The sequence below is a fragment of the Rissa tridactyla genome, chromosome 1, assembly GCF_028500815.1.
Source record: "Rissa tridactyla isolate bRisTri1 chromosome 1, bRisTri1.patW.cur.20221130, whole genome shotgun sequence".
In the NCBI taxonomy this organism is placed as follows: Eukaryota; Metazoa; Chordata; class Aves; order Charadriiformes; family Laridae; genus Rissa; species Rissa tridactyla.
The window spans coordinates 201,705,847-201,732,282 of NC_071466.1; the positions used below are offsets into that span (position 1 = coordinate 201,705,847).

Here is a 26,436-nt window from a genome sequence, read left to right on the forward strand (position 1 = left end):
TTACACTGTTATTCTTAGCCTATACTTAAATATTCTCATTTCTAGGACTTTTTTAAGCTAGTTCCAAAGTCAAAATAACAAGTGATGTCAAATTAACTAATAACCAATGCTGTGATATCAGATTCATTACTAAAATGATTTCTAAAAAAACCCAATTCTTTAGATATCATTCTTACCTCTGTTACTTTGGGCTGAAGTCTTAAAACTTCAGGACTCATGCGTGGAATATCGATATGGATCTAATTAGACAGAAAGAAGAATACTGTAAAGGGAACTAACAGCACACTTTTTAAACAACAATAGTTAAAACAATCCTATCGTTTTACAGTATTAGTTATACTGCCATTGTATCATTATTTTTGGAACAACATTGATTTACTGTATCTCAAAACATACGGCCAGATCTTTAAGTCATTGTTAATTATCAATGAGGCAAAATTAAAAATATATATATACACACTTCGGTTTCACATTTTAGGATCCGTATATCACATTTTGGTTGTTTGCAATTATAGTCATATTGACAACACTCATTACCTCAGGATAATTATGAGTAAATACATACTACGTTTCTGTAAAGTCTAGTTCAATTGACACTATCATATATATTTCTTGGTACTAAAGATCAGTCTTGAAGCTGAAAGAAAGATTTCAGCTTCTTCTGTCCTAAGGCAGACTAAAGTAGGATTGCTTAGTCTATACTTTGCAATACAAACTATTCATTTTAATATGAAGCTGGAAGAAAAGTTATCTGCTTATCTGGGTGGGCAAGAAAGTTTGACACACCTGTTTATTGCATACCATACACATTTTCAACTTCTTAAGCAGAAATACAGACCCAGTAAGAAACGGTCACTGTTATACTTTGCCTGTACCACCCTCATCATTTGAAGGAGGATCTGTGCAGGAGATGAAAGATTTGAAAAGCCTACTATTCTTAAATGAAAAACCACGGCAGCACTAAACATCAGTGACACAGTGACACAGTTTCAGACCAAAATATTTCATATTTTTGCTTCTGAAATGTACAAAAAAAATTATTAGAGAGCTGCCTATCAAATAAGATTAAAGAAATAGAGAAAAGTAGTAGCAAACTTAAAGAAATTAAAGAGATTATTTTTCAACAGATGCCTTATAGGTAGAAGTCACTTCAACAGGTGTTCTACCTGTCTGTAGGTATCTTGGTGGTTTTCATCATTTCTGGAATCATAATATTGTTCAACAAATGCGAAATACTCTTTGCGTTTTCTTTTTAAAGTGCTTTCTCTTCGGTCCACATTTGCAGGAAGATAGCCCTGAAAAAAAAAACAGTGAAATGAAAAGGATATTACCCTTTGCTTTACGAAAAGCACTGCTGGAATTTGATTCCATGTGACAGGAAAACTAATAAACTGATGTAGTGCCACGCAGTCCTACGTGGATCTGAATAATATCTGAATAATTCTTCAGTAAATCATTTTTCTAAGCATTCCAACTGATACAAAAGTTCAGATACAAACAACTTACTAAAATCAGCTTTTTTTTTTTTTAAGAAAAGGTTACAAGCTTTTCCACCTTTAAAAAGCCATTTCTCATCAAGAATTCTAAGATGACGTTTGCCTCCCAAAGTGAACAGATCAAATAAGCTCAGATAAATGTAATGTTGTACAAGTTAATTAATTTCTGCATTCCTATGTGGCCATTATCAGAGCAATTTTATTAAATTTTTAAAGAAAAAGCACATTATCTCGGTTGCCTTCAAGTAGGAATGATATACATTAGGAAATGTGTTTAAATTACGGTTAAACTTGTAATACAACGGAGTATTAATTCAAAAGCTTTAAAAACAGTCTAGCTCCTTTATTTCACTGTTTCAGATGAGGAAAAAATAAATATTTTCAAGCTTTCATTTCACCTCAACAGATGATTAAAAGTTTCATCACAGAAAAAGACTCAACAGCACCAGTGACTGGGCTCTTAGATGTAAGAACACTAGCTATGCATTTCCTTAGTTGTTTCCCAAAAGCAATTTATAAGTAGTGTCTTATTTTCCATAAGGTACGGACACACTAAGGAAGTCATGTTTCATATATGCAGGATTATACATTGTTGCCTTAAGTACAAAATACATCTGAATGGATCTTCACTGAACTCATTCATATATATGTGAAAATCCCAATCTTCCCCTCCAAAAAACCAATTCCATTCTCGTTTTCTTTTGTCCAGTTTGATCCCCATTTCTGGCATCTCAGCCTACTTCCCATTTAAAAAACAAGCTCGGGTTACTATTTCAGCATTTTACAACAGGAAATGTGATGAAAGTTACTAAATGTTCAGTTTATATAAAAATTCACTTATTAGAAAGATCATTATTCATGTAACTGGCTACCAAAAAGTTTCCTGAACATTCAGAAATAGTTAACTTTTTTTGTAAGCACCTTGATTTCAAATAATCAACATCCCATAACACTGCAAAAAAGAAAGCTAGTTCATATTTTACATACATGGCAGTCCTGGAAAAATACTTTGCAAAAGAATAATTCTAAAGATAGATGGCTTTGAAAGAGACTGGACATACAGGACAATATAAGAAAAAACTAATAAATGTATTACTCACTAGTCAAGTCAAATTAAAATATTTCTTGACAATATTACAAAAGCTCTCCTTACACAATAATAGCTATCGCCATACTAATGGTAATTAGTAAAACAGAGAAATCAAACTTATGTCAGATTTAAGTTTCCTTAAAAAAAAAAAAAACAGATCCTCGTAACATGAAAAAAACCAAACTATTCTAGGAGTGCAGCATATATTTGCACTTATACAGTGAGCCATAGCCACAGCAAGTAACTAATAAAATGCTGTGCATTTAACTACAAAAACAACTTTCTTATTCAGTCCTAAACACTAAAAGCAAAAATGGAATGAGTAAACTTGACATGCTAAAATTGCTAAATATACAATAAAATTAAACACACTAAAAATAGGTATATAGGTTCCATTACTCTCCTGCAACAATCCAACATCGCATCCCATTTCTATAATGTCCATTTTGCTCAACATGTAGGGAAAAATAAAAAATACTAAACATCAATAGATTTTTGAACATATCTCTATATTAAAACCATTTTAAATGTTATTCCCATGTATTTTAATGTCTTAGTTTAAGACAACAGAATAAGTACAAACCACATTACGTTCCAGCTACCTTAACAGGTACTTGCTTCGGCAAAACTGTATCTTTTAAAACGTACTGACTTGCGTCTGATTCCAGGTACTTCAAATTGCACCAGCTTAACTTTTGCCTTGAGACTCAGTCTGACATTTAATATCCTGTCCCAGTGCTTTGTATTAAGTTAAATATTGAATTTTGCCTCCATTTATTCTCAACAGTTGGGTTTTTTTCCTGTAGGATATCTTAGTTCCATTAGAAAAGAATTCATTTGTGAGATCAAATGTGAATGTTTGAAGGATACCAATATTTTCTCAGCAAGTCTTTTTGCCATTATTCAGTTTCAAAGACTGAAGTAATCTTTCAATTGGACGTGTCTTGTTTCCTGTTCACTTTACAAATTAGGTTTTATTTTTAAAAGTTGGAAAGGCTTGAACGTATCATCAGGGAATAAATTGGTGGAGAGTTTAATCCTTTTATTCATTAATTTCCTCCAAAGGCTTTTGCAACCATATCTTTAATTCTGTTATTCAAAAGAAAAGTGAGTCTGAATAGTTCTGCTTGCTGTTTAGGTACAGTATACCTACCCTTTTTGCTATATTTTTAAAATAAATCATGTTGGTTTTTTTTTTATATACTGTTACAAGTAAACATGCATAACACCAACAATCCCTGATTATATTGATTTTTCATAGACTTTCCCTTTGAAGAACTGTATTCATCAAACACCTGTTAACATTATTAACCTACTGCCTATGTAATAACTATCTCAACTGTTCGATTTTTTAAATCGTATTTTAAAAATTCCAACTTCAATGCTGATTTTACAAACAACACAATCACCTTCTGCCTCGGATACTACCAATTGTACTCAGTTCCCCAAATAAGTCATAGTTTGCGCTTTTTAAGTAAGACTTCTGAATAATTCCAAAACAAATATATCCAGGCTTAATTTAGCTCTAAATTATGCTTTGGTTTGCTCATCTTCTTTGGTTTTGCAACTGATCTTTAACGAAAACAGTTTTGCTTTTGTACATTTATTTCGCCAATAGCTCCCAGTGCACCTTATAGCACGAAAGACCTATCACATCGCACCCTCTTACCTGGGACGTGCATTAGCAGCAGGTAACATGTTTTAACAACTAATGTGACTTAAAAATTAATTACAATTAGAAAAAAGCATCATGGAGTTTATGACCACAAATACTCAAAGCACTACTTCTTCACCACTTCAGAAAGAAGATGAAACAAGCTGCAGCCTTATAGCATAGAAAAACAATGTTTATCAAATGACTTGTCTTTGGGTTTCCAAAATGCGTTAATTGAGGACCACTTAGTAGATAAGAAATCATCATAAGAATTACATGAGAAAAGCTGAGAACTTTCAAAATATTGCTATTTAGTGACAGAAAGAAAAAGAAAATCAAGAAAAAAAAAAAATCAACACACCACAATTTTGGAAGTCTCTTACTCAAAAAATAAAAAAAAAAATCCACTTAATTCTTAAAGGAAAAGCAAAATAACCTGAAGAGAGTTTCTTTGCGGAGGTATGGCAAGACAGCCAAAGATAAGAATTGAACTGGAATGGATCCTGAACTGGAGTGGTTATAACAACAGAACAAGAGAACTCTACACTTAGGAATTTCTCTAGACTGGGAATCTCAGGAATAAACTAAAATCAACTTATGGTAGGAAGCTGAAGCTCACAGGAAGTCCACGCTCTTATGTGAAAGTAAGAAAGTGACTGCAGTTAACTTTCACGTAATTCCAATTCTCTAGACCTGTCAGTCCTCTGATTCAGAGCTTAACCTATCCTTATGCTTTAGCTCACTGTGTTTTACAGGCAATTTTGAGTTAGACTTTTTTTTTTTTTAACTCTGAGTGTTTTAAAACAGGCATCCTGAACTTCAAGAGAAAAAAAAAATAATAAAATGCTCTTTTCACTACCAAAATTTCAGACAACTTTGGGAACAGAACTAAAATAAACTGTACACTGCATTTCATTTCAATTACAGTAGGATATTTGAATATCCACCATTAAGAAGCTGCATCTGCATTTAGCATTAGAAGGAACTAAGCTGCAAATTTAGTACAACTCATCAGCAAGAGACACTCTTTCAGTCACTGGAAATCAGTCTCAGTCTGAAGTAAATACTTCGCATTCCCCGCTGAATTATTCTATAAAAAGCAAAGCTATTTAAGTCTACTCTCTGAAAAATTCAATAGTGTTAAACTGTTGTGTGTATAACTCAGAATTTTAAACAGTTCTTAAATGCATGAAGATTTGCTGATAAAGTGTCTTTCACAGCCTCTGGAGAGTAGACAGAATGAGATTTTTGCTTCTTTTTAATACAAACATCTTCACAAGTTCTTCTAGCAACCACAGGCAGACAAACAACAGCTAAAATGCACAACTGTTTGCCATTGCAAGCACTATAGTTGAAAAGACTGACATGAAAAATACTCCTACAAGGAATACATTGTATTTTTGCAGAAGAACCTTTTTAAACATACTGCAAACAGAGATTAAAAAACTCCAGTTCTGTAACACCAAACCCAGTGAATCCCAGATTCCCACAAGCTTGTCTCTGATGCCCGACTGAAGCACCTCCGTGTGCTGTTCCTCGGTATTTCAGTCAACCTACTCCCAAGCTACTGCCCTTGCAAAATCCTCTAACCACCGGGCAAAGTTCAGGGAGCTCAGCCAGCCAAAAACTCACACTACAAAAAAGCGATTAGCTTTTTAATTAGCTTGTCTCCCTGAACTGACTCACAGGTCTGACATCGGGAGAGCTAATGCCACAAGGTAACTGACCACAGCAGTTCAGATTTGCTAGTCTTAAACCACTACAGAAAAATCAGCAAAAAAACCCATAAGATCCTATCACAGCTTTTCTTCAGTACAGTGCTAATCCTTTCTTGTAGTTACTTTAATGTGAAGTCAGAATGAGGCCTTTCGTAAGACACCGGTAGGCTTCGTTTCCTCTTCTGTGTGCCTATTTTCCAGAAAACTGTAAGAATGCACTGGCTTTGAACTCTCCACCATTCCATCAAAATCGGTTGAAAGAGGCCACTGTTATCACATAAGCCTTTCTTTCATAGAAAGCCAGGCTGAAAAATACAGATATACAGCTGACATGATTTACTACTACTTCTCATTCCCCTCCTTTCGGTTTGACAAATTAATCTTGAAATTGAGCAAAAGAACAGAAGTTTCATCACAATTCAGCAACAAGACACAATATTTTCAAATATCACTGATGGATTACAACTCCAGCAAAACTATTTGCAATGCTTGAAAAAACTATTACTACTAAATGCAAAGGAAGAAGAAAAAAAAAAATACAACTTACTGAAAGAAGCTTCCACGCAACTGGACGAACCCGTTTGGGAATGCCAGACCAGCTCAATTTCCGTAATTCTTCTGTTAAAAGAGAAGTATTTCATGAGAACTAATGAAACTATTATGAATTAATACACACATATATATTCAAATTAGCACAAAGTTGTTTACAACAATGATCCTGTCTTATTATATTCCAATGAAATCATAATTATATGGCAATTCTAAGAAATTAATAGGATACCGGCTAATTACTATCCATAGGAATACCTATGATAATAGGTACTGAGTGTGATAAGGTAACTCTGGAGTATTTCTCAGCATTACTTTTTAGGATACGTGCCTTATATTAACATGCAAGAGATACTCAGACCTATCGTATAATATGCTTACGCAGATCCTAATTAAAAATGAGATTCGCAGTTACAGAAACAGAATGATACTTTATGTCTAAATGCTGGAATTTAATCCCATGCCATATTCTCATTCTTCATGTTGTACTCCTTTCTCTTGAAAGCTGCTTGTTAGATACCATACCCAGCTAAACCAATCTGTGGGACTTCACACATTTTTTTTTTTGTGACAACTGTCTATCATGTGAAAAAAGTTATAAAAAAAATTATGAAAAATGTAAAGACAAAAGATGCTTAACAGTGTCCTAAAAAACAATGGTTTTATGAGATATTTACTTGTAGCTCTTTTTCCAAACCAACATGGGCTTACCAACAACTGTTCAAGTAAGAAAAACCTTACAGGACTGGACATACACACTCAACAAGTGATGTTGTTGAGTCCTGAAAGGAGGTTGTAGAGAGGTGGGTGTTGACCTCTTCTCCCAAGTGAATAATGACAGGACCAGAGGAAATGGTCTGAAGCTGGGGCAGGGGAGGTTTAGATTAGATATTAGGAAGAATTACTTTACTGAAAGAGTGGTCAGGCACTGGAACAGCCTGCCCAGGGAGGTGGTTGAGTCACCATCTTTAAGAAACATGTAGATTTGACACTTCAGGGCATGCTCTAGTGGCAGAGATTGTAGGGGATTTTTCATGTGTGTGGTTGGACTCAATGATCTCAAAGGTCCTTTCCAACCATGAAGATTCTATGATTCTGTGTTTCCCCTCTCACTTTGGGCAGCAGGCTCAGCCAACACACCAGCGGCTGCACAGGGATCTCACTGAGAACAGTGAGGCTACATCACCAAAATCCAAGCAAAACAGTGACCAGATGCTGCACTAGGATCAAAACACAGCAGAAACTCAGAAAAGAAGAGAAAAAGAGCAGATATTAAGAAGCAAGATGCTAAAAGGCCATCATATCAAAGTGAATGCGTCTATCAAGTCTTGAATCTAGTCTAAAGAAAAAGGATGACTTTCATATAACACCAACGAAACTGTCTTTCGTCTATAAGCTTTAAAATACTATTGTATTTGACAACAATAAGTTTCCTTAATAGAATCTTTTCTTTTCTACAACACTTCAACCCCCTGAAAAAGTGAAAATACCCTGACATAGGGGAAAAAAATGAAAAAATATATTTCCTAATATGTTTTTGACTTAAAGACATGGTTTGTTCTATAGTTTTCCTTTTAAATGAACTAATTTATATCTTTCCTGTAGAAGAAGAAATACAAGGATGTGAAGGTGACACCTTGTTAAAGCAAGAGTACATAAAAGTTCTGTCAGTACAAACTATATTTAGACATATCTAACTGCATAAGTGTACCAAGACAGTATAATACCTAACCATTTAGGAAGATTATATTGAGCATGAGCAAAGACAAATTCAGTCATATACCTTGGGCAATCCAAAGAATAGAATGCCAAATACTAAAGGAAAAAGTATAAGAACACACCAAACATGAAGTGACTTATTTGATTTCCAGCAAACAAAAGATTCCTCAGTCTTGTATTTCCTTGTACTTGCAGCCTATCCATGTCTACAACAACAGTAAGATTAAATATACTATAACTGATTACATTTTATTTTCCTTCTTATTTACAGTCCATCCCTATCCAACATGCTGATCATTTACAGCAAGAATTCTTCACACAAAAATTGTAATGCCAGTTCTTCCCCTCCCTTGTTATTAATTGGCATATGCAGATCATTGCCTGCTCTTAAATATGGAAATAAAAACATACAGTATCAGGCAGAAACAAATTTAAGTTCATTTTACGGTCCAAACTCCAAACCAAACTGAGAGGTTCAGAGAAGATCTAGATACAGCAAAGCACCAAACTCTTTTTACTTCCCCTTCTATAGGCACAGAGGTACCTCAGAAGGAGCATCTACAGAGGTACACACAAAGTAGTAGTAACAATGACGAAGTTCGCTCTTATACCAAGGTTCCTTGATAATAGCATGACTACAAAACCAAAAGAAAACCTTCATCTCTTTTAACACTAATTTCCTAACCTCTACTTCCTATTTACAGATCACTCCTGAATCCCATGTATCCATTTTACCTTTATCTCTAGACTTCCTTTTTCCTTATTTCCCTCCTTTTTTTAGCCCTCATCCCTATATATTTCAGCTGTACCTTTCCCCAAATCATCAACCGAAGTTCCACACCTGTCTTCATTGCTCGTCCATAGAATCCACTGTATAGTTAAGAAAACCTTAAATTATTAACCAAAAAATGGTACAACCTTTAAAACAGAACTGTACTTTAAAAAAAAACAAAAGCAACAGGAAAAGAGGAAGCGGTCTCAACTTACACCAGGGGAGCTTTAGGATGGGTATTAGGAAAAATTTCTTCACCAAAAGGTTTATTAAACATTGGAATGGGCTGCCCCAGGAAGTGGTGGAATCACCATCCCTGAAGGTATTTAAAAGACAGGCAGATGTGGTGCTTAGGGACATGGTTTAGCGGTGGTTTTGCCAGTGTTAGGTTGATGGTGGGACTTCATGATCTTAAAGGTCCCTTCCAACCTAGACGATTTTATGATTCTGTGCTTTCAAAAAATATTAGGAAGCTCACAATACTTCTGCACACTAAATATGCATGGGTGGAGGAAGCACAAAAGCACGCTTGTACACGTAACTCCAAGAAATCTGGTGGTATCCCAATAAATTCCTCCCTTATTCTGCCTCTCACATCACCCCACCAGCAAGTAGGCTGGGGGTGCACAAGATGTTGAGAGGGGACACAGCTGGGACAGCTGACCCTAACTGACCAAAGGGATATTCCAAACCATGTGACATCATGGTCAGCAGTAAAAGCTGGGGGAAGCAGGAGGAAGAGGGGGACATTCAGAGTTACAGTGTTTGTCTTCCCAAGTTACTGTTATACGTGATGGAGCCTTTCTTTCTGGGGGACGGCTGAACACCTGCCTGCCGGTGGGAAGTGACAAATGAATTCCTTGTTTTGCTTTGCTTTGCTTGTGTGCGCAGCTTTTGTTTTACTTACTAAACTGTCTTTATCTCAACCCAACTGATTTTCTCTTTTATGATTCTCTTTTCCACCCCACCTGGGAGAGGAGTAAGCGAGCAGTCATGTGGTGCTTCGTTGTCAGCTGGGGTTAAACCACGCCAAGACTTTAAACACTGATTAAGAGAGAGCATGAGGTTTAAATTGAACTACGTTATCACAGGTTGGCACAATAAATATACTTCATCATGAGTATGCTGTCACTGCAAACACAGGGGATTCAATGGGGAAGAGAGGTAGCAAGCAACTAAAATTCTCTGACATTATGTAAGTGACTCCTGAATTTCACTGACACTAAATAGGAAATGGCACCCAGGATTGTCCATTCCCAATAAAAGACGAGGCTTGGGCACAGAGGTGCATTAAGTGCAACAGCAGAGAGATAGGCTGCTCATACACTGAGGACAGCAACCAAAAAGCATTTCTAAAGTAAGAGAGCTATGGAATGCCATGAACAACGGAAAAAATACACTAATGGATTCTGAAGAAAACCCAAGAATACCTATGACACAAAAAAAAACCCATGCAAACACCTCTGCCATGACACACGGCAAGGCTGGGGTACAGAACACAGCTGGACAGGAACAGCCTTCATTAAGGAGCATTTAAAAGAAGCGCAGATGGACACTACTGAAGTAAAAACCAAGAAATAGGAATTTTTTTTAATTTTTTTTTTTTTTTTTTTTTACACCAAGAAAAGATGAAAAACTGCCTGCTACTTCAAAACATAACAAATGTCTGAGTACATTGCTATTTGGAATGGGCTTCTTGGCTCTCGGGGATTGGTTCTTTATAGCAATAGCTTTGAGGGACTAGTTTTTCAGGATGGGAAGAGGGGAGATGGTCAGCAGCAGAAGGAAGGACACAAAAATTCCCTAAGCGATAAATTGTTATGTTACGGTGGTATTAAGTGATCATCTTTAGAATATCTTGATATTTGGCCTTAAACAGACGTTTATCCAAGAAGTTCAAGTTAAAACAAAATCTTTGCATTCTAAAGAACAAACAGCTTTGTAATAGATGTCTGAGATCAAGAACAGTGTTGCAACTAAAAAGCAATTTTGTAAATCCATACCATTTTAGCTCATAGCATCTTTAGCATTTTTCCCACAGCAAGCAGAAGACTGAACCATTAGTCTGATTTACTAGTCTATTTTCTAGTTAGTAGTCTATTTTACTAGTCCAATTTTCTAGTCTACAAAAGCAGATAAGATACAATTCTAATATTACAAGTTCCCAATGACTGCCAAAAGCAAGAACTACTACTCAGCCTAACAGTATTGGCAGTGAATGACCAGAGGCACCATAAATCAGGTATTTTGATACCCATCCTGTTACGGAGTGGTGGCTCCACAAACAGCCTGGAAGAGGCACTAAACTAGCGATAACAGGATTCTTGATCCACCCACTGAGGTGCCCCCTTGCCAGCAAAGAAAACCCTCCTCCCCTAAGTCCTCCTGGCAGCTGAAGCAGGTTTGGCTACTTCAATAGTATTTTATTGTCTTAACAGGTTTAGTCTATTGTCAGACTCCAGCAGCAATGATCAAGCACAAACTGCCCAACAGGTACCCCCAGACAGCACCTGGTCGCATACCTTACCCTTTTTCCCTTGATCTTCTTTTTTCACCACCCTTCTACCTCCTTTTCTCTGGCACAAATTAACAAACCACTCCAATTACTTCTTCCCTTAGTGGTGCCAGTTTTGCTACAGCTATACCCAAACTTGGTACCTCTGAAATGATTACCTAGGCACTGCTGGTCTTGTAACACTGCACCTTCCAAAGTGGCCCCAGTGCCCCCCTCCATGCAACGGCACTGTTTGGTCATTTCTCACACAATTCCCCCTTTACTACTTGTGAAATGCAGGCATGCCGTAGGGTGCTATCTATAACTTCTATCAGTTTCTCACACTGCTGCTGTTTGTTATGTACAGCAATTTCTCAGGTCGCCTCCAGTCGTTCTCCACACCCTGGGGAGTGAGCTCAGCCTCCGAGCAGGGCTGTCACCAGCTTAGGTATTTGCCTGCAGCCCTAACACATCTGCAACAAGTTTCAATTCCACCCATGATTCAATGTCAAGTAAATCCCCAAGCTAGCAAGCACTAAATCATACGCAGTAGTATCAACTAGTTATATTCTTCTAAAAGCCAAAAAGGCAGGAATCAGTCAGAACAAGTGAAGGCAAAGTATGTAATAGCAAAAAAACTAGAAAAATGGTATTTTGTATAGTTTATGAATAAAAAAGAGACTATTTGCCTTAACTAAACACATTTACAAATTATATATGTATCTCTCCTCCACCCCAGAACATGATTATAAGCTCCAGTGTTGGATTAATAACAAGGAAGGACCCAAGTCTTCAAAGGCAAGTGATGTCCAACTGTGCACCATTCTGCTCCGCTAGTCCTTGTGCGGCATTTATGAACAAGGACACTTTGCCAGGTCTGATCTATTTGTGTCACTGGTTGCCTGGCTGAAAGGAAAGAGATCTTATCCATTAGTTTATTACTTCCTTACATAATCATTTTGCTAAAGCTTCAAGTTTTGGTTACTGGTACAGACAAGCACACCATTTACAAACTATGTGATAAGCATAGTACATGCAGAAAACAGAAAATAAATTGCAACTCGGAAACTACTTTTATTACTTTCAAGTAACATCAACTGCTCATTCTCAACTCTATACTCCATTGAACTCTGTCTCATCTTTCACCTTACTGGGTTTTTTTCCTCTCTTAAGTTGATCCAGATAAGAATCTATGCACATACATGGGTACCAACCTCTAAAAACAACCCATGTAAAGAGGAAAAAAAACCACCCCCCCAAAAAACCCACCAAGCATAAAACAAGAAAAGATGCAGATCTGTCATAATCGGAAATGTGGCGCATATGACTAAATCATCCAGGACAAAAACTCCACTTACTCTTCAGTAACGCATTTAAAGCCAAAGACTGGAACTATGCAACCAAATTGGAATATAGCTTATTCTATTAAACCTTCTATCCTGTGATGCAGCTGAGCTTTCCTTCTACACTCAGGACTAGGAAAAGATAGTTTTGACAAAGAGAATTTAAATTATGGCACTATTTCAAACGAAACCTTCACTTCTGGGCTAAATATAAGCAAACACTTGTAGGACTCACTGAACTAAAGAGTCACTCTTTGCAAATTAAAGAGAAAAGAGGAATAAGGTTTTTTTCAGCAAGTTTCAAGACAAATCAGTTTTCATTCCTGACACTGTTTTGCAACAAATATACATTTCTTTTAACTGGGAATAGCTTGAGCTGTCGTGTAATCCCAAACAATAACATACATATCCTGTGAGACTGGGTTTCAAAGGACTGCCCTTTCTGGAAGAAAATCTCAGCACTGGACACAGAAGTAGAAATACACACCAAGGACAAGACATTTTTGTTTTATAACGTAACACTTATTTGAAACAGATCCTCTGACTAATTCCCCATAATGTAGGATTTGGGAGTGAATATCTCCCTACATTCTTGAATGCTGAACGCAAGTAATTATTTATGTTCCTCTGCCAGAGCCTTATCCTCTCTGGGTACTCTTTTTATGCCTGGATTTTCTGCTGGGCCTACAGAATCTTTGGCAATGCTCTTTCTCCCAATATATTTGATAAAAAGCATTTAATACTAGTTTGTTTGGTTGTTTTGCAAATCGCTTCTCAAACTCTCTTTCAGAAGTGCTTCCATGTATTTAGCCTGACAGGATTTATATTCTGTTCTACTCTCCTTATTTGACGCAGAACTTCACCTTTTGGATTGCATTTAATAACCTCCTCTACTCTGTTGACATACCATACGGGAGCCTTCTGAACTTTCTCAAGGTTTTTGTTTCTGGTTTTGCTTTCAAAAGTGGTACGGTAATTGCTTTCAGTATGGAAAAGACAGACAGATGATTGCACATCTGAGAGTTAAGTCAACTCCATCACAACCCATTAGCCCCGGGTATGTAATAATTCCATTTCTGCACCAACACTGACTGTTGTCCTATACCACAGTCCTCCAAAATTCCAGAATCTCAGACTACTCCAAAAATCATCTAAAATTCTGGTCCTAAATTTTCACTACAGTGAGCTCAACTAGCATTTTACCAGTGACAAACAGCACACATTACAACTGAAAGAGGCTATGCAAGAATTCTTTTTGGGTGCAGTAGCACACTTTCATGATTATCACCCCAAAAGCACACAGCTTCTGACCCTTGTGCATCGCTATTGTTAAAGCATCAATTCACATTACGCTTTCCTCTGATGGTTCAACACCAAAACAAGAGGAAAGAAAACCAAGAACCATGCCCTTCCCAACAATTATAAAAGCAGGAAAAAAGTCGCTCCTAGAAGATTTAGTTTAACACTACTAAAGCATAAAATAGAAATGCTTCTGTTGACAAGAGAAGAAAGAACAAATTGAAGCATATACATAGAGTACCACTTCAGATATACGTAAAAGATTGTCAGTGAAGCTGTTCTAATAATACCGTTAAAATACATGAATTACGTATACATTTTAGTTGAAACACATGCATAAATTTTACAGCAAGTTTGTCTATTACTGGTTTTACGATGGGCTTTATTCTTACAAATGACCCACCAGATCACTTCATAAAATCAAATGATAACACATAATTGAAATACTTGCATTCAAGTTCTCAGGTTACCTTGAGACACATGAATCTTAATTTTAAAAAAAGACCTGAGGGGGTGAAATCATTCTGACTTTTACATATCAAAATTAAAATAATAAGTTTAGTCTGTAAGTTGCCACAGTGCCACATTTTTTTTATCCAATTTTCATTAGCTTTTATTTTAAACACCTGGTTCTCCCCATTTCCTCCTGAATATTTAGCTTTCCCACCAAGAAGTGCTAAGCACGTTCAGATACTACAGTACCTTGTAACAGAAAATCCACTTAAGGATGAATTTTCTCCATATAACACATGATAAAAATATTTATTTTAAAAAAGTTCCATACTGGGCCAATATGTAACACACAGCACGCTCAAGGGAGCAAATAGCTAGACATGAGTTTGTTGAGAATACAAGAGAGCTACAAAAAAATGACATGAAATGCCTGACAGAGGTCAGAAGTTCAACTTAAGAGCAAATAAATCCACAAAGATGTCATGCAAAGAAAAAAATATTTGATTACACCTCTAAAAACAGCACCTTTCCAAGAAACAGAAGCAAATGAGATACTTGACAAAACATTGTTAGAAAACAGGTATGATGTGCTGCTCTTACAAACAGCCTTGACATGATAAAAATCAGCTCACACATCCGACATTGAATCCTTCCTGGCATCCTAGAAAGAAGTCATCTTGTGTTTATCTGCACACGCCTGAGCGTCTGGCCTTGAAAGTTGTCACCAGCCCCAGTGGCTTCCAACAGCCACAGAAGCTCCAAACCTGGAACCCATCTCACAGCTTCAAAGAGACTGAACAGTTCCTACCTACATCCACAGATGCTCCATCTTCACAAAGAGGAAGCAGAGAGAGGCTGGAAAACGAAGCGCTATTTTTCTAACTTCTGTCAGCTTTTTATACGGGGAACATGTTATCTCTTCAACCTGTCCACCAGCAGAAGTTTTCATTTCCTTCCTTTCCTGAATTTTTTTTTGCGTTTTCCCCACTAACACGTGTGACTATTCCTATGAATTCACAAAATGAAAGGATGAATGCCAACTAATGGAAAGAGATGCCAAAAATAACTTGCTAAGATGAAGGAGGTAAATTGAAAGACAGAAAGCCCAATGCTGCAGCTGGAGTTGTATGCATACCAAAATACTCCAAATGTTTGACTCGGAGTTAGCCCTTGAAGCTTGAGGGTTTTTTACTTCATTTTAGTATAAAGTTTAGTATAACATCCAAAAGAAGGGAAGTTATATTATTACTATACATTATAGTACTGAGTTTAAACGCAATATATATTTACTGCTGTTAATATACAATGCACAAGCCATCTCTGATCAATTTCCAACAAGCAACTGGGGCCTTTCTCTCACCATTAACACCTAAGCCCTCTATTCTTTTCCCAGGTCATCTTTAGTAAGGAAGATCAGTAGAACATCAAAGAACTATCAAAAAACTTTGTCTATACACTGTCAAATGCAGAAAAAGCATCCAAAGGTCAAAATAAAGAATCTAGGTGCAGGCTAAATTTAATTTCTGAAATATTTTTACTCGTCTATTATTGTTAATAATTAAAGCAAAGGTTGAACACAAAATCCAATTTACTTGATATTACTTCTTTGAGCAGAACTTTCCTAGAGCACCTATCCAAGTGCAACTATAATTGGGGAAAACAGAAGAATTTTTGTTTACTACTGATTTCCTCTACACAGACTTCTATTATTGTGTACACAGAAGTAGGAATAGCTAATATATTACACCAAAAAAAGGCTGAATTTTAGCTTTTCTTCCAAAGAAATGCTCATCTGAATGTCACAGCTTTGTTATGCCCTGCTTTCATTCACAACAGTCTTGGTGAAGCTGATACCCCTTCACAATAGTTCTGAAGAAAAGCCTTGCATTATTAAAGTGCTGGGGGCTTTTTTCTTTCTTCCCCCCCGCCCCTTCCCATTTGCTGGTTTTGGTTTTGTTTTGGGATTTCTTTGGTTTGGTTTTTTTTAATATTCATAGCATTTCTATACCCATGATGTCATGGACACGCCCTTTTTCCCAAGTTAGTCCTCGACTATTAGAGTGTTCTCATTTTTATTTTTAATGAAGCCAAACAGGAAAGAATGAAATTAGGGGCAAATAAAGAACAAATCTAAAGCTACCACATTTCTGCTCTGTAGGGTACAAACAGGCTCCAATCACACAGTAAGTTTATTAATTTTTATTGCATAGAATGTAGCTATATAGAAGTACAGGCATAAAGGTTTAAAACTTGGAAATTGCTGTCTTGCAAAAGTCTATTTGATTGTATACATCTACCCCATAGTCTGCAACACTTTAAATCAAGGCAGCAGAAGAAATCTATCCTCAACCAAGACTTTGAGAGTACCAAGGAAATGTACTTGCACTTATATCTGAAACTTGTCCTTTATTTAATATCTCATTAACCATTGAACTATTTGTCATTGGTTGAAATGTTACATTCTCCTTAGTCAAAGCATAATTTCCATTTATTGTCATTATACTAACTCTTTCCCCTTGTAGATTTCCCAGGGAATTAGATGTCCTAGTTATGAGCTGGTGAACATGCCTGCCCAGCACAGGATTTCTACAAAGGAGTTTTAATGCCACCTACAAATGAGACACACATTTTTCAATCATGATAGTACTGCAAAAATATCCTTGCTTCAATATAATTAACATTTTCTTAAAACTCGAGAACAATTATTTTGAAAATGAGCAGTTGTAAAACATTCTTATCACAGACAGGACCACTTCATAAAAATATGAGCATAGAATTAATTTTAACCTACTGATTCAGAGCTGAAATTAGCCAGATTCAAGAGCAGTGTTTGTAAAACCTTGTCTATAAACTCTGCCCCAGATGGAAAGGATACTTTCTGAAGCAACACTGTGAACCCCAGTTGCTACTCTGTCTTTCAGTTGTCTCATTATTTTACATAACTCTGTGACGAATAAGTATCAAAATGTTTATAAATAGCTACAGATTTTAGACCAAAAAGTATCTCCATTTGCTAGCACTAGCCAACTGTCACTTCTGCTCACAGAGACAGCATTTCTTTTTTGCAGAAACATTTTTGGGTTAGGATAGCTTATTATGAAGGAATAATATGGCATGTAAATGCTTCGTTTTGATATAGTTCATTTAGTTTTGGAAAAATTTGTTTTACCTGCTTTATTACAATACATTTGGATACACATTTCTCTCTGAAGAAGAAAAAGTTTAAAGCAATTATTCTAAAAGAAATCTTAAGACAGTATCCTTTTACTTCCATAGATTTAAAGATCCTTCATGTTCCATAAATATTTCATGGGGCATTCTACAAAGAAAACATGCCATTAATTTACCAGCTTTCTAAACCCACAAGCTATTACTAGAGCTATTACCCATTACACCTAAAACACACGAGGGGAAACGACCAAGTCTACAAGTATTTTTCTTGGAACTACAAGCTCATCATTCTATCAGCTACAAATAAATAAAAAATAAGTCAAGAAATATTAAAGGAGCTCAAAATTTCTGTGTATGCATTATTCATTTTTGATACAGCTGTTATTTCATTGAGATTACTGTAAATGGCTACATGAAGTGATGGCCTGCATGAACAATTCCATGATAGATATGATAAACTAGATTTACATGTTTTATGTTCCTATAACATAAATTCCTTGGATAATTTAACTATACAAAGCTGGAAAATTCTTTCAAGAGCACAGAATCACGGAACTGCAGCTCCCCCAACAGCACATTACAATACAGGCAGTACATACAGAAAACAGCTTTAATAGAGGGCTAGTTATTACTATGGCAACCACAGCAACTGGTTTCCAAATGAATAATAGCTCTGTTAGGCACTTCATTAAATTTTTTTCAAGCAAACACTGCCCTTAATCTTCTCAATGGAACAAAGAGTTATTCTGAATGCATGCAGAAAACAGAAAATAAAGTCCAATCCAATGTTGTAAATACAGGGTAAGACCCTTTTCAGGACCTTTGCTAGGAAAGAGCAGGAAAGTACACCTTGTCCGTTATTTCGCGTAGAAAGTTGGAGAAGCAAAAGTGGATGAGGTTGGTGTTAGAAGGTATGAGAAAGCAAGTGATCAGGAAAACTATGGCAAAAGGAAGATTAATAAAACAACTAAGAAACAAATGCAACAAGTGAAGCCAACAATGTAAATTATGAAAATAAGTCATGGAGAACAACTATGCCGGCAGAAGATTTTAAATGGCATTATATTTTTTTCACAGTTTTCCTCCAACATTCAATTTCTGTGCATCATCAACTGTTTTTATTTTTACCTTAAAGCTATTCAAACAGTATCTAACAAGCTTTCCGAGCAGAACTAAGGTATCTCTCTATACAGAAATAGAGAAAATGGGAAACACCCCTTACAGTACCAGTTAATTAAAGGAGACAATTTTCCCACTTCCTTAGAAATAACAGACACTATTCATTTCTCCTGTTTGGGGAGAAGATGGAATTTTGCAGTCTGTTGACCAATCACAAGAAAAATCCAGTTGTTAAGTGAACAGCCAAGTAATAATTATTTACTTTTGGACAATGTCAGCTGTGTTCCATCCCCCCCATAACTTTGGGGTTTTTCTTAAAAAAAACATTCATATGCATTTGGAACAAATAACCAAGGCATAAATTTACTTATTATAATATTAAAGCCTCATGTTATTAAGAAAAGACTCCTACAAAACAAACTAAGACTTAAAAAAAGACACTGCATTAAAGACACTTGCAATATCTACATTCAAAAATGCAATCTAACTGACACTGGTCCTTCATAGAGAAGCTATAGTACAAGAAAGGTACAACTAAAATAATCAGGTTTAATAGATACATGTCTAAATTACTGAGCCACAGAATTCATGCAATTATTCACAAGAGCTAATACTAGAGATCTTCCCCATAACAAAAAAACCAAACCCAGTAAGTCTACCTACAATGCGTGCTTATTTAACACATAAGAAAAGCAAAGACTTCCTTTCTTTTTATAATTTCCCTCAATATCTTTGGCTTAGGAGGAAAACTGCTGATAAACTCCATGACGTACAGAATAAAGAGCATACTGATCAGGCAAAGAATTTCACATGAAATACGCCTAACGAGCTACAGTTCTGCCCTTGGATCACCTCCTCCATGCGAATTCAAAGTTCGGCTTGGGAAAGTCAAATAAAAAAAGCAGGCAATCTTGCAAAATGAATTAATTGACTTGGTCATACAAAATAATTTAGCTTTTCAAGTACTGAATTTGGCTCTTTCTGTTCATATTAACATAGTGAATTCTGCGTCACTTCCAGGCATCTGATATCTTAGTATTTCCTGCCTCCAAGAAGAGCTAATGTCTGCCGATCGACTCAAAGTGAGGAGACTAGTGGGACTGTACTGCATTCATCTTAAATGTTTGATGGATTTGGAAAGACAGGAAACAAGACTGAATGTCACTTTGTGGTCAAGCACTAAGGGAGGTGAAGCTGCTGAATTTAGCTCACAGTTCACAAAAAATGAAAAATTGCTAGTATGTAAAATGAAAAATCCTTTTATTCTCCTTTTAATCGTCAGCTTTAACCAAGAACAAACACCCAGCTGCCAAAGAACCTCATCTGTACCTAAACTGAATATAATATTTCCAATACAATCATTGGAGTAAAGACTTATAACAATAAGAGCTACCATTTAAAAAAAAAAAAAAAATGAGGATAGGGTTTAAAAGCTTTTCCCAAATTTCCCACCTCTTGCATCAAATTCCTGTAAAAGGCTAGCCCATAACCTCTAATCCACATAAGGTTTTCTCAGTTAACTACAAGTATGCATTATATCTCCAGAGTAGATGTCCATTATTGCTAAAACACATGTGAGGGCATATCTAACTAATAATCAGTATCAGGAAGGCAGCACAGCATATACACAGTGAAATACATCCCACTGTGATTACCCGCCCAGGTAATAACCGCTTTATATATATATAAATATGTATATCTTCCAGTTCTGGACTTCCTTCTAAATATAAAAGCAAGACTCAAACTTCAGAAGTACATTTTCATAGAAAACATTTCTCATATTTAAGCTTTCTTCCATGTACTTCTCAAACTTAAACCACCACAATGGTTCTAGCTTTAATTTACACCAGGCTCTGTTCCAGATTGAACTGGCAAACATAACTATCTTAAATAGGCATTAGGCTTTCATATTGAAAAAGCAGTGCAAGTAGTAAAAAATTTTAAATGCAAGACTTCATTGCAAGAAAATGTACGTATTTTTTTAAAGGAATTCTTCAGTTAAATCTTGTAATCAGGAAAATTAATATCAATTCTGTCTTTCTTCTAGGCATTTTCTAAACCTGAACTAGTAAGTTATAATTTCAAAGGAAGCTTCTTTAGAGCTATGTTTGAAGCTGACAGTATATTGCAAAACAATTTCCAGTTATAACACATTAAAAAAAAAAAGAAATTGTAATCTGTTTGCAAGTGTGAAGAATGCTATTCTGCAAAGGAGACATATTTAACAGAATGTACTGATGTTTCAGAAAATATCTGCAAGATCAGGAAATCTTACAAATCTTTTATACTGTAAATTTAGGTTCTGGTTTTTTTCACCATCAAAAGAAGCTGAAACTAGGGGGACAAAGCATCAACCCATTTTCTGGAGATGACAGTTAATTCCTACAATATGAAATTTGCAGAAAGATTAATATGCCAATTTCTCTACAAATGCACAAATTCAAGTGACTGCAAACGAAGTACCTAACTGTGAAATAAGTTTGTATTTATTTTTTTTTTTAACAGTGGAAGACATGGTGGCAAGAAAACATACAGGATGAATTATACTTCCTTGAGGCCTGATAAACTGACTTACAGGCAGGATGTCTCACTCATTACATCATGTAAATTGCTAATCTTGATGTTCAAAAGCTTCAGGGCCCAAAGAAAGTTCAAAGTTCTCAATAGCCTTGTTGGTGACATTGCTGATAAGTTCCTCTCCTGCTGTGTCATCTGCATGATGGTACGGGAACCAGGCAAGGCTGCTCCCTCGGAAAGTCTATGACTACCACAGGGAACACTGGACTTCTCACCCAAGTCTCTTTTACTATGATAATGCAGATTGCACATAGTGTCTGTGTGAATTCAGCTTTCATGACACTATCAGGACAGAAAGGTAGACACCAAAGAAATTTAAAAAAAAAAAAAAACCCACACATAAAAACTGCAAGAATACCTCATCATATAGTACCTTTCCAACAGGTCCATGTCCTTCTTGTGCTGAGAACTCCAGAGCTGGATACAGTACTCCAGATGGGGTCTCACCAGAACAGAGTAGAGGAGGAGAATCACTTCCCTCGACCTGCTGGCCACGCTTCTTTTGACGTGGCCCAGGATACGGTTGGCCTTCTGGGGTGCAAGCACACACTGCCAGCTGAGCTTCTCATCCACCAACACCCCCAAGTCCTTCTCCTCACGGCTGCTCTCAATCCATTCTCCGTCCAGCCTGTATTTGTGCTTGGGACTGCCCTGACCCACCCGACCTTGCACTTGGCCTGATTAAACTCCATGAGGTTGTCACAGGCCCACCTCTCGAGCCTGTGAAGGTCCCTCTGGATGGCAACAGTTCGGCCAAGTGCAAGATCCTGCACCGGTATCAATACAGGCTGGGGGATGAAGGGATTGAGAGCAGCCCTGCCAAGAAGGACTTGGGGATGTTGGTGGATGAAAAGCTGGACACAAGCCAGCAAGGTGCACTCACAGCCCAGAAGACAACCAGAAGAAGCGCGGCCAGCAGGCCAAGGGAGGTGATTCTCCCCCTCTATTCCGCTCTCATGAGACCCCACCTGGAGTACTGTGCCCAGCTCTGTGGTCCCCTGCACAAGACAGACATGGACCTGCTTGAATGAGTCCAGAGGAAGCCTGGAGAAAAGGTGGCTCTAGGAAGAACTGATTGAGGCCTTTCACTACTTAAAGGGGGCGTATAAGAAAAACTGAGATACACATTTTACTGAAGCCTGTAGCAACAGGACAACAGGCAACAGTTATAAACTGAAATAGGGCAGGCTTAGATTGGACATAAGGAAGAAATTTTTTTATGATGTGGGTGGTGAGACACTGGAACAGGTCTTCCATAGAAGTTGTGGATGCCCCATCTCTGGAAGTGTTCAAAGTCAGGTTGGATGGGGCTTTGAGCAACCTGGTCTATTGAGAGATGTCAGCTAGATGATCTTTGAAGGTCCCTTCCGACCCAAACCATTCTATGATTCTATAATACTAATTTTTGACCATCCACTTACAGAAAATATTCATCAAGTATAATCAAAACATAGAAGTTTAATATGTCCCAAAGAATACCAGAACTGTATAACAACATCATGCAATTCAGTAGTGATCTCTCTTGGGACCAGACGAAGCTTACAATTCAAATTGCATCAGTCTATATGATGCCAGAAAACTGATACCTGATACTTCATGTTCATCAGACAATGCTAAACAAAAACTAATACAGAGTCTACATTAAATTGCAGACAAGTTGGATACCGAAAAATGAATTTTTGCTTCTCTATTACCATATACTCATGTCTGGCTGAACAAAAAATAAATTTACACAATCTTTTGTCTTACTGTGAAAGCAAAAGTATAACTGTAAAGCCTTTCAGTACAATCAAGAACTGTTTAAATGTCAAGGTCTCTAGAATTTTACAACTATGTGTATGAGAGACAAACGGGTGATGAAGATACTTATTCATGTTTTCAGATCAATCAAATGGAAAAAGATGTAACTAGCACAGTTCTAAACGTTATAAGACAGAGGTATATGGCTTCTATATCTGTACCAAGTGAAAATGATAGTTATTTGCTTTTTCCTACTAGATGGAGTAAAAAAAAAAATAAATCAATGTTCATTTTAAAAGAACATGGATTTTTTTAATATGATTAAAGTGCTCTATATTTTTCTCTGGCCGTGAGTGTAAAAATTGAAGTAACTGAAAAAGCATAAGATATAAATGACTCAAACCACAAGTGTCATACTAGAAAGGGGTGTTATTCTGGCGTGTTTGTGTGGATAATCTTGAAGGTAGAGCTGAAGGAAAGGAAGGAGTTACAATTGCTGTCATACTGAGTACCTTCAATATGACTCTGTACCGTAACCAGTTTCTGACCATGGAATTCTTCTAACTTCCCATGATTCAGTTTTGACAGATACATTTTAAGAAGAGTTTGCTAGCTATATATTCAACATCAACAGTGTTGCAAATAACTACTATAACTCTGTTGTAACTTTTGCAAACTAAGTTTTCTTTCTAAATTTAATTTAGAAAATAAAATTCATTTTATTTCTAAAAGACACCCTGGAATTCTATTATATTGCACAGAGGCAATCAGCTATTGTTATGAGATAATATGAAATTACACTTTTTGTAATTCCTGTAACTTCTGTAATAACGCTTCCTACTTTTTTCTTTGAAAATGTAAAGTTAGCAAAAAAACCAATCTTCCTCTAATAAATATGCTAACAACATTATCTGCTTTTCAAGAGTGACAGTCACAAATTACTAAATTAATTATTTTAATTGGTATTTTGAATATTAGGAACTAGGGGCATAGCAGAGGAACTAAAAAAAAAAAAAAACACAAAAAAAAAAAACACCAAAACAAAACACTGAAAACCTGACATCAGAGAAGGTACAGAAAACAAATGAAAAACTGGAAGAAAAGAAATAGTTTACTAAAAAAGAAATACTAAATACTGGTCCAATACAGAGTAAACTAGTTAAAAATGCCAAGACTTATTATGTAATGTAATGACTACTATGTCAATCAAATATCTTTACAAAAGAAGAGAAATACATCCTCCACAAATGGACTATGCAAAGTGTTCTCAAAATTTTTTCAAGAGCTTATTATTACCTAGTTACAACAAAAAATAACAAATTAATAACTTTAAATTGGAATATCCCACTAAAGTAGTAATCAGAATAAGTTACCTGAAACCACAAGTTATGAGACAAAGCCATAGAAAATAGGAAAACAAAATACTAATCGTGCAAAAAGCAACTAATATAAGGAATCATTTAGCACTGATTTCTTTCAGAAGATTTTTTTTTTTTTAAAAAGTGTTCCACAGGCTAATAGTAGAGTGTTACCATTTTTTTAATTAGTTTTATTTATTAGCTGAAAAGGCAAGCATGTTTTGCAGATAAAAAGCTAACTGGAACAGAACAGGAATCAGAGAGGATACCTTTTGGTGATAATAGTTTGAAAAGATAGATATGACTAATGGCATGTCACATGAAGTAGTGGTAGGACTCATCTTGTTCACTTTATACTATACATCAATGAACTGGAAGAAGAATAAGCACTAATGTGATCAAATACAGATAATTCAAAACTGCAGGGGGCAATAAAACTCTAAATGACGTGGATGGACTAGAAGCATAGAGATAAATAGCTATGCAGTCCAGTGAAGATAAATTAATGAGGCTGGGAACAAAATTAATCAAGTTAACTTCAATTAATGAATTTTGTAAAGTTACTGAAACTTTTCTATAACATCAGTTTAAAAAACAGCTTTAAAGGACGTAACAGATTGCTGTTACCAATTAATATCCATAAATAAAAGATAATTACTATATTTAATCAGGTTTAATACACATCTAGAACATATAAACAATAGGTAAAAAAAACATTGTACAAGACTACTTGAAAACACAAGTCTAACAAATTTAAAAGCATTAAACTTAAATTGGAAACTAGATAGACATAGCAGTACTATTCCTCTTAAATAAGTAAACAGTGATCTGTTGCAGGAAAGAGAAATTTCATCTCGGAGACGGTCTCCCTATGCTGCTTAGTTAAAGTCTCATCCACTGCCCCCCCCTCAAAGCAACCAATTGTTTGCAAAAGATTCTGCAAGCACAGAGCCCATCTTCATTCAGTAACACAAGGTCCATTACAAGGAAAGACAAGGCCTGAAATGAAGTAAATCTACATCAAATAGACTGCAAGTCAAGCATAAGCACAGGCTGATTGCACAAAACAATTGGTGTAAATCATTCTCTCTGAATAACCTGGCATGCAGAACCAGGAGTGGGAGGCTGCGTAGACATGCAAGCCCTACTGTCTACCCTGGAGTTATCTATGAAACACAGCTGCACAGCTGCCTCCAGTCCTACCCTGCCTCCTAAATCTGGACCCAGTACACCTCAGCAGGATCTAATTGACAGGAGTCGTCAGTCCTCCAGTCCCTCTCCACTCAAAACTGCTTCTAATAACAGGCTCCTTCCACCACGCCACATTTCTTGCCCTAACATGGTTCAGCTTGTTTAGCAGCTTTCATTTTGTAATTTTAACTTTATGAGATTATCTCCTCATTCTCTACTTTATATTACTACTTGAAGGTATATTGACAGGACTCTTGAATACCTCTCTCCTGCAGCACAAATCGTATACCTAAAAGTAATATTTCTATAGGAACCAGTTTTTTGGGTTTTTTCACATAGCTAGCTACTCTTGACATCCAATTTACATTACACTTTTCCCATTTATATTAGAGGTAATAACAGCATAGCAATAGTCAAATAAAAAGTGTCAAATGGAAATAAGGCATATTACTTGCATTTGTTTACCATACAAACAACAAAAATAGCTGCAGGACAGACATAAAGTGTGTTAGGAGGGCTTAAGGGAAGATTCAGAACAACTACAAGGGAGGTTATAATTTGCAAGAGTGAGTTTATTAGTTCAGCTCTACAAGATATTAAAAAAAAAAAAAGAGTTAAGGGCACTTTTGAGCCATGGAAATAGGCTCTTTGTTCATAAATAAGAGTTTGGTAACCTAAAAAAATTAATTCTTC

The 26,436-nt window shown here is 36.2% G+C and overlaps 1 protein-coding gene across 2 annotated transcripts in view; it reads right to left on the minus strand.

Annotated features, from left to right (window-relative positions):
- The window catches only part of TBC1D22A (TBC1 domain family member 22A), a 180,995-nt gene that overhangs the window by 145,078 nt on the left and 9,481 nt on the right, over nt 1–26,436 (minus strand). For both annotated transcript variants that reach the window (XM_054220612.1, XM_054220700.1), the window contains 3 exons: nt 6,506–6,576; nt 1,167–1,295; nt 177–239 (listed from right to left, as the gene is read on the minus strand). In XM_054220612.1, the coding sequence (XP_054076587.1) occupies nt 177–239; nt 1,167–1,295; nt 6,506–6,576 (263 nt within the window). The remainder of the gene's footprint in view (nt 1–176; nt 240–1,166; nt 1,296–6,505; nt 6,577–26,436) is intronic.